At 50.2% G+C, this 9,445-nt stretch overlaps 1 protein-coding gene across 1 annotated transcript; it reads left to right on the top strand.

The window, feature by feature from the left end:
* Positions 1 to 880: 880 nt before the first annotated feature.
* DNALI1 (dynein axonemal light intermediate chain 1) lies at positions 881 to 9,354 on the top strand. Its single transcript, XM_079776330.1, has 6 exons — positions 881 to 967; positions 1,463 to 1,605; positions 3,692 to 3,861; positions 4,888 to 5,066; positions 5,388 to 5,552; positions 7,830 to 9,354. The coding sequence occupies exons 1-6, from the start codon at positions 887 to 889 to the stop codon at positions 7,863 to 7,865; spliced, it is 774 nt and encodes a 257-aa protein (XP_079632456.1). The 5' UTR covers positions 881 to 886; the 3' UTR covers positions 7,866 to 9,354.
* Positions 9,355 to 9,445: the final 91 nt, after the last annotated feature.

Here is a 9,445-nt window from a genome sequence, read left to right as displayed (position 1 = left end):
CTCCGTAGACAGGAAATGACGTGCCAGAGCCCTGGACTTCCGCTCTTGGAGTACACGCTCTCCCAGAAACCCTCGCGAGGCAGAGGCTAAGCACGTGACGACTCTGTTGTGGGCGGGGCCGTCTGGACGCAGCTCGGGTGGCGGGAGTTTTAAGTTTCAAAAACCAACTCCTGGGGAAAAAGCTAGGCTCCAAGCTGTTGCCGCGCCATTGGTACTTCCTAAACCCGGAGACAACCGAAAAGCTCAGCAGTCGGGCATTGTTTAGTCAACTGATGGATGTTACAGCGCCATTGGCAATGCTATCTACAAACTCTATTATGACAAAAACAAAACAAAACCCAGACGTTAAACGAAAGAAACAGGATACAAAATTGTGCGCAAACTGGGCTTACATTTATGTTTGGAAATACGAAGAGAAGAAGGGAGTAAATGCAATCATAGATAGTATACCGTGGGCAAATCATTAGTATTTCTCCAACTGTTAGGTTGTCTTTCCGTCACTTAATTAAAAAACATGATTTTTAAAACCTGGGAACTTCAGATGTCTTCCACTAGGACTCCCACTTTGCAGATGACAAAATCGGGAGTCGGAGAAGGTGATCTGCCACCTCATTCAAATAGGGAGCTAAGCGTGGCACAGGAACTCGAGCCCGTTTTCCCTACTTCCAAGAGTAGAAGAGCGACCCGTGGAGCAGGAAGCCTGCCTGCCAAGCTCAGCAAGGAAGACCCTTACCCGGATGCTGCGCCGAGAGAAACTCGCGCGATGCTGGCCCCGCCCAACTCCAAAGCCCCGCCCAGGCCTGGAGGCTGGGAGGAGAGGTTTCCATGGTGACAGTAAACAAGGCCCTGCCTTCGAGGGGCTATTGCTGGGCTACTCTCCGGCACCATGATTCCCCCCGCGGACTCTTTACTCAAGTATGACACCCCGGTGCTGGTGAGCCGGAATACGGAGAAACGGAGCCCCAAAGTAAGGATGGGTCTTAGGGGCAGGGGAGCCCGGAACTCCTATGGGGAAAGACAGATGCCTGCGTTGTTGAAGATCCGGAGTCCCAAGGAATAGAGGCTGAAGCAACTGAGAGTAAAGAGAATTGGGATATGAAAAGGAGGATAGGAGAGCGGATCCAGAAGCCCAGATGTTGGGCCACTCCAGAGGGTAAATTTAGGACGGGGAAGTCACAGGGAGATGAATGGGATTCACCGTTTTTTCATGGTAGTCGGTGCAAGAATAGATCTGGTAGTGAAAGCAGACGCCTGAGCTCCCAGGCCAGAAACATCGGTTCAAGGAGATACAAGCGTTGGATTGGGGTGGGACCAGAGACTCTTGGCCTCCTTGCGCTCTGAGACATAACTTCTGCTGAGAAGACAGATGGGGAGAGTGTGGGGGAGACCTGGACCAAGGGCCAGAATGTGTGGTGCTTAGTATCTGAATCACCTCCTGCCCTAATGTGTCTCTTCCTCCCAGGCTCGGCCATTGAAAGTCAGCCCCCAGCAGCCTGGACCCTCAGGTCCAATCCCACCACCACCCAAGACCAAGCTCTCAATTTCCTGTGTCCCAGATCCTACAAAACAGGCAGAAGAAATCTTGAATGCTATCCTGCCCCCAAGGTGAGAGGAAAAAAAAATTTTTTTTAATAAGCAGGAGTAGTGGCCCAGGCTTTTGCATCCCAGAACTTGGGAACATGGAAAGAGGCATGCTGTCTCTGTTCCTGGCTGATCTTTCCTCCCAGTGTCTCTGAGTTCCTAGAGCTTACAGATGGCTGGATCCTGGGAAGGTGGGGCTACCTTGTTCCCTATCCACCCTCATTTCCAGAGTGCTCGTGGCTTTAAATGCCATCTGTGTGCGGAGGCTCTCAAATGTATATTTCCAGAGCTGTCCTCTCCTCTAAACTCCAGACCCATATATTCTACTACTGCTTTACTACCTTCATGAAGATGTTAACAGGGCACTCAAGCCACCCCATCCACTTGGCTCCACATGTCCAACCCTAGCTGGTTTGCTCAGTGGTTAGTGCATCGGCCCATGGACCGAAGGGTCTCGGGTTCAATTTTTGGCAAAGGGTATGTACCTCGTTTGCACATTTCCCAGCCCTGATAGTGGCATGTGTGGGAGGCAGCAAATCGATGTCTCTCTCTCACGTTGATGTTTCTCTCTCTCTCTTTCCTTCTTTCCTCCCTTCCACTCTCTCTAGATATCAATGGAAAAAATATCCTCGGGTGAGGCACACACACACACACACACACAAAAAAAAAAAACAAAAACAAAAAAACCTCAACATGTCCAAACTCATAATTTCTTCCTTACCCCCACCTGCTCATCCCGTCTTCCCTTTCTCCTAGGGGCTCAGGCCACCTCTCATCCCTCTTGGTCTTTCACATCACAGATGTTACCCTTTATCGATTTCTTTTGGCCCCACCTTGAAATCATATCCCAAACCTGACCATTTTTCACCAGCTCTGCTTCCATCCTCTTGTTTCTAGTCACTGCTTATCACCTGTACTACTGCAGTGGCCTCCCACTGAAAACCTGGCTTCCCCTCTTTGCCCCTACAAGCTATGCTCCACACAGCCCCCAAATCAGAAGTCAGACCATGCCAGGCTTCTGCCAGAAACTCATGGCTTCCCATCTTACTCAGACTAAAACCCACAGTCTTTTGAATGGTCTGTAAGACCTGGCATGATCTAGCCCCAATATACCCGGGATCTTATCTCCTGTTATTCTCTTTCTTGTTCACTGTGCTAATGCCACAGCGGCCACTGCTTGCTGTCTCTGAAACACTTCACTCTTCCACCTCAGGGCCTTGACAACTGCTATTCTTACTGCCAAGGATACTCTTCCCCTAATATTCACCTGGTTCTCTTCCTTTCTTTACTCTGGTCTTGCTGAAATGCCATTTCTTCAAGGAGGACTTCCTTGAGAATCCTTATAAAAGAGCCCCTTCTCCCTCCATGATCCCTTTACTCTGCTTCTTCTGCAGCCACATTTATCACTGGCTGACGTGCCTCTTCCAGTTTTTTTATATAATACGTTGACAGCACAGTTTTTAAGGCTATGATGAAAAGAGAGACTGCAGTGTCCTCTCAGATGGAAGTCAAAGAAAGTGGAGGGGTTGGTTTTCCTGTGGATTCCTTCCCACCAATGCATGGAAGTCCTCTCCCCCATGGCGACTCTGCCCTTAGGCTCCCTCCCTGTGATTCTAGAATCTGGCCACGCCTCTGACCCAAGGTTTGCTATGAGGAGCTACATGCCTTTAAGAACGTCCCTACCCCCCACTGCACACATGCACCTCTTTCTGACTGGCACAAGGTTTATAGTGCTGTGTCTCCCACCCCACAAGTCAGTGGGCAATTTCCACTGGGCCTTCTGTTCATATCAAGCAACAACCATACATTTGTCCTCAACACATCAGGAGGGTAAGATCTGGAACCTGGGTGTTGATTTCACAGAGGGCTGTAGGAGAGTGGAGCTTGCCCAGCCCCGACATAGGGGCCCTGTGGAGCAGCTGAGTGGGTGTGGCCTTGGGGCCACACACTCCCTAAGGAAGAAGGAAGGATGGAGGATTCTGAGGGGTTGGTGACAGAGCTGCCCCTCACTCCTGCCCAGGCAGAGAGCTCAGAGGGCCATCTCTGCTCATGCCCTGAGGACCCTCTCTGGCAATGGGTTTCTCTCAGCCTGGCTGTGTCTGTGCCGCAGGGAGTGGGTGGAAGACACGCAGCTATGGATCCAGCAGGTGTCCAGCACGCCCAGCACCCGGATGGATGTGGTGCACCTTCAGGAGCAGCTGGACCTGAAGCTGCAGCAGCGGCAGGCCAGGGAGACTGGTATCTGCCCTGTCCGCAGGGAGCTCTACTCACAGTGTTTTGGTGCGTGGCCAGGGGGGAAGGATGCACTACACTCTGCTACCTCTTTCTCTTCTCCTTCAGCACAGCCCCAAGCTCTGAGTATCCCTGAGCTGAAGCCCACCCCATCCTGGAATCATCTGTGCCCCACCACCTGTCTCCCCCCAGATCTGCTAAATGCACCCTCTTCTCCCTCCCAGCCCTGCCTTTCCCATCAGTCCCCCCACTTGCCGGTCAACCTGACAACTTGGTTCCTCACCTCTTAGCAGATATTGGAGTGAATGAGAACTTCCATTTTAAATCTTTGTGTTTTTTTTTCAAAGATTTCTATAATAAGCATGTGTTAATTTTTTAATCAGAAAAATTTATGTGCTATATTTATATCCATCTATCAACATTCAGCCCTTGGTCCAGAAAACACTTCAGGGTAATTTGTTGTTAACAGACAGGATTTAAGTTCTCCCTCCTCAAGTGCAGGTGTGAGTGGCTGTCTGTCCTCTGCCCAATATCACTGGCCCACATGGACTTGGACATGCAAACCACCTCCAAGCCTGAGGCAGCTGCAAGGGCTGCAGGCTCCCTGTGGTCTGAGTGTGACTGTGGTTTGTCCTCCAGGACAGCATTTATGGAGGAGATAGGTGGGCAGGCTGTAGACTATGCTGTTTCCAGCCCCAAACCAGTCCAGCCAAGGAGACACATGGGATTTCCCAGCTGCTTTAAAGCAGCCACCATCTTCAAATGGAAAAGTCAGGTTTCTTTGAATAGTACCCAGTTCTTGGCTGAAGATGGAAGAGAGGGGCCTCATGCTGCAAGCAAACCTGGGGCTCCTGTCTCCCTCTGCCCTGGGCTTGCCGACTACCAAACTCCCAAGTGCCAAGTTCAGAGCAGTGGCTACATGGCAAGGCTCCTGGGACCACTGAAGGCCCCTGCCTGAGATCTGTCTCCAAGTGAGGAGGACACCTTTCCAGTAGGAAGGGTGGTTTGCAGTAGACAGGTGCATTTCCCCTCCTGCCTACCTTCTCTGACCTCTGTGTGTGTGTGCATTGGAAGATGAGCTGATTCGTGAGGTCACCATCAACTGTGCGGAGAGGGGGCTGCTGCTGCTGCGAGTCCGGGACGAGATCCGCATGACCATCGCTGCCTACCAGACCCTGTATGAGAGCAGCGTGGCGTTTGGCATGAGGAAGGCGCTGCAGGCTGAACAGGGGAAGTCAGACATGGAGAGGAAAGTGAGTGGGGTTTACACAAGCCTTTGGCCCTCTGGACTCCTCTGTCTCAGGGTCACATGGTTGTCATTCTGGCACTAAACTCTGGCCTCCTAGGGTGCTCTCCATCACCTCAGTGAGGACCTTGGTTCAGAGTGTAAGGGTCGCCGCAGGGTTGTCTCCACTTGGACGTGCTGTGTCAGGCACTGACCTCCCACTGGGTGGCAGTACAGACCTTGGCAATGTCTTGGGTTGGACAGCTGTGTTCCAGGGCCCCTCCACAGGGCACTAAAGCCGCCCCCTCCACTTGGCGACGTCCCAGGATGACTGGGGTTCTGTCCTCAGATTGCAGAATTAGAAACGGAAAAGAGAGACTTGGAGAGGCAAGTCAACGAGCAGAAGGCAAAGTGTGAGGCCACGGAGAAGCGGGAGAATGAGAGGAGACAGGTGGAGGAGAAGAAGCACAACGAGGAAATTCAGTTCCTGAAGCGGACGAATCAGCAGCTGAAGGTAATCATCGCACAGACCCAGGTGGCGGTGCACGTCCACCCGCCCTCCAGCCACGTAGGCCAAGCATTTGGTTCTTTTTCCTACGGAAGACTATTGTAAAATCCTCACTGGAGGACATTTTTTTCATTGATTTTTAGAGAATGAAAGAGAGAGAGAGAGAGAGAGAGAGAGAGAGAGAGAGAGAGAGAGAGAGAGAGAGAGAGAGAGAGGCAACATCGATGTCTCACATGGACTCGTTGCCTCCCACATGCCCTGACCCGGGCTGGGGATCAAACCTACGACCCTTCAGTCCGAGGGCCAACACTAACCACTGACCTAAACCAGCCAGGAGTAAAGGAAGCTAATTTTTTTTTGGGGGGGGGGGGAGGGAGAGTAAGGGAAGAAGAGGGTTCATTACCTGGATTCTCCATTCTTCTGGTTTCTGGAGGGGGCTCTGTTCTCAATTCTGAACCCCCATGATCCCTCAGTCTGGCTCTCCAGTATATTCCCCCCCCCCCCCTGGAAAAGTTGCCCATTCTTGGGAGAGGTGGATATGGCAAAAAGCAGAACTTCTTCCCCAAGGCAGCTGGTGATCTGGCCCTTCCTAGAGTGAGCAGAGCTCTCAGCGGGCTTCCGCGGGAGTGCTTGCCCACCTGCAGTCAGTTCCCGCCTAGGCCCTGCATTTGGGGCAGTCAGGGAAGGCCCTTTGAGAGGGAAGAACCGTAACAAACCAGGATGTGTGCTCAGAGGAACTCGTGTTTTTCCTCAAAGCCCTCTTGCAGATGTATACTTTTATCCAGCTGAGCTGGAGGGAAGGGAAGGAGGGGGGCTGGTGAAGAAAAGGGCTGAGCAGGGGCCAGGCCTCTGAAACTCAAGGCTGTCTGGTCCAAAAGTTCTCAAAGACTGGGTTCCAGCCCTGGCCCGTGTGGCTCAGTTGGTTGGAGCATCATCCTGTACACTGAAAGGTTGTGGGTTCGATCCCTGGTCGGGTGCATATGGGAAGGCAACCGATCAATGCTTCTCTCTTCCCCTTCTCTAAAATCAAGAAGAATGTCCTCAAGTGAGGATTTTTTTAAAAAGGTTGGATTCCAGACCAGCATTATTCTCATCACAGATGATTGGGCCCACCCCAGACCTACCAAATCAGAAACTTTGGGGTTGGGGTCCAACAATCTATTCTAACAAGGTCTTCAAGTGATTCTGATGCTTGCTACAGTTAGAGAACCACTGTTCTAGATATATGGCCTATTGACATTTAGTGGCTGTCTCCCATGGCCCTTAGCCAGAAGGGCCCCCTGAATTTTTCTCGCTCTCCACCCTAGTCGCATAGAAAATTTACATTCTTGGGACTGGCAGGCTTGTTGGCACTACAAACCAAGAAAGGCACTTGAGATAAAGAAGGGCTTGTATTAGCGGCTAGTGCTAGTGCAGGATGACACGGATTTTCTTGTTGCTGAGTTTAACAACAAAAAAGCTACATTCACTGCCAGATGTGCATCTGTTTACTTAGCAGCCTCTGAAGCTGCCTCCCTTATCTGCCATCCTCCTTTATCCTAAGCCCAAGTTCCTCAGTTCCTCTATAGTACTGGCAGCTAGAGCACCTTGGCATCTTTCTAACATTAACAAGCAACGCTATAATCCCCAGGGTGAAGGACTCTTTAGAAGTGAGTTATTTTTATTGGCTCAAAACTGCACTGCAAATAAAGCAGTGTTTGCAGTCCCCAGGATAGACCTACTTAAAGATCTGTCCACACACCATGATAGTAAATCATGTTACTGGCTGCCAGAGGAACAGAGCAAATAACTCCCAAGTGTCTTCGGCTTTACATGCAAGACAGACAGCTCCCTACTCACTGGTAGCAATTTTCTCTAATTGGGTGTCAAGTTGTCTCAGTGGCTGAAAATTTGCTGTTTCCCAAACCTCTTGTCCCAGCACAGAGCTCCCAGGATCCCAAAGTTTAACTTAGCAGACATGTTTAGGCCTGAAATCTGAGCCATGAAAAACCACTATTTCAACAACTTTGATTCAATTTCCTTTTCAATGCTTTATATTACGCACTGAGCCATTATTGTATGGAAACCAGCACAGCTCTGGTTTCTCCTAATGTAGCAAGACAGTATGCCAAGCCAGAAACCAGCTAATCTAGAAAATATGGAGTTGGGAATGAGGGGGGGAAGGGGGAGATGTTTGGAGTGGCAGCATTGGGTTTATCCTTCCCAGAGACTTTTATCACCTCTCAGCTATTTGTGTTAGGCTGCAAGTTTTAAATATTAATGAAGTTTGTTTTTGCTTTGCAGGCCCAACTGGAAGGCATTATTGCACCAAAGAAGTGATAATTTCCATATGGGTCCCACAAACACTACTACCCCATCGTAAGCCCTTTGTAATAAAAAGCTAGTTTCCTAAATGAACAAAGCCATACGCTCCCCTGATCACCACCTACATATTTGTCAGAAGTCACACCATTGACCCAGTGTCATGAAACACCTAAGTCTGGCAGCCAGGCTCCTGGTTGGGCAATGGAAGGTGGTGAGGCCCAGGCAGTCTGTCTCTGGCCAGCCTTGGGATTTGCCAAGTCAAATAGTAAGACTTAGCACCCACCCTTCCTGCTGCATCCCTCTTAGGTGAAGCGACTGCTTTCTCATCACTAATCCTAGCAGGACACAGCTGGTTTCATCCCATTCTGGGTCCACAGTTCATCTTGTACCTAACTTGGGCTCCTCTGGCCTCAATCTTTCCCTTATTTGATGTCTTTTCACCATCCTGGCTCACAGTTCTAGTAACTCATTTTGAAGGATAGATTTATACTGTATCTGATCTCCGCTTGTCAATTGGACCCCTTCCTTAGTTTCAGACTGCCTAGGTGAGAAGACAGTGGCAAACCCATGGCTTTTAAGTAAATGTTTCCTGGAAAGAACTCAGTGTCTACGGTGAACTGCTTATACCTCACCTCTTCCTCCAAAACCAATTTGTTCACTTTCTTCTGCTGAAAATCAAACCCTGGCCCTACACCCCTCTAAGTAGCTAAATGTAGTTAACAATGGGAGAGGTGCCCAAACCTACCTGCAGTCCTGATTATTGTCAGGCTACGACCTGCTGCATTTTACTATTCCTCTTAAGTTAAACTCGAAGCCTGGAGGCACAAGTCTCTTCTGGCTTTGTAGACCCAGACTACGTAAGCGACAAAAATCTTTAATTCAGGGCAGACCAGGGAGGGCGAGGGCAGCAAGCTGCGTGACTTCAGCACCCTCAGCTGGAATGTTTCCCAGCACTCTGTATCCCCCTGGAGATGTGAGGGAGCCTGATCTGCCACCATCCTGGTAGGGTTTCCAGGCTCACTGACAAACTGCAGACCAAGAGCTACCTTCACCTTCCACCAAGTCAAACGCCCCCATTTAACTCTCAAATTTGAAGGCACAGCTTCCCCTTGTCCAGGGCCCTGAGGAGTTCTCAGACTCCCTCTGCTCTGCATGCTGTCTTTTTCATGGGAAAGAATGCCACTCACTGAGATGTACTAGTGCCACGCCTCCTTAACAGTATAGCACGCACATCCCAACTGGACCCACCTACCAGATGCAATGAGGGGCAAGAGAAGCTGCGGTAGCCTTTTCTTCATATTTTGAAGCCTAGGCCATGCCCACTACATCCTTGAAATTTTGTTCTTACTGTTCCATTCCAACAGCTTCTGTTCCATAATGCTAACTGCTGGGACAAAAGTAACACCACCCTCCCCATTCTATAGATATCATCCCTGTTTCTGTCAGACATTTACGTGACAGAGCTTCTCTCTGGAGGAACCACACGGCTGATCCCAGTGGCGGAAATGCCAATGGACTCCATCGCTGAAATTCCTGGGGTCGGGGGCTGGCACTGGTGAATGGTTTCAGCTGTCAAACCTCAGAACAAATGCACT

This window comes from Cnephaeus nilssonii (genome assembly GCF_951640355.1).
Source record: "Cnephaeus nilssonii genome assembly, chromosome: 7".
NCBI classification, from domain to species: domain Eukaryota; kingdom Metazoa; phylum Chordata; class Mammalia; order Chiroptera; family Vespertilionidae; genus Cnephaeus; species Cnephaeus nilssonii.
Note: the sequence above shows the minus strand (reverse complement) of the source record. Positions and strands in the feature narration are given on the sequence as shown.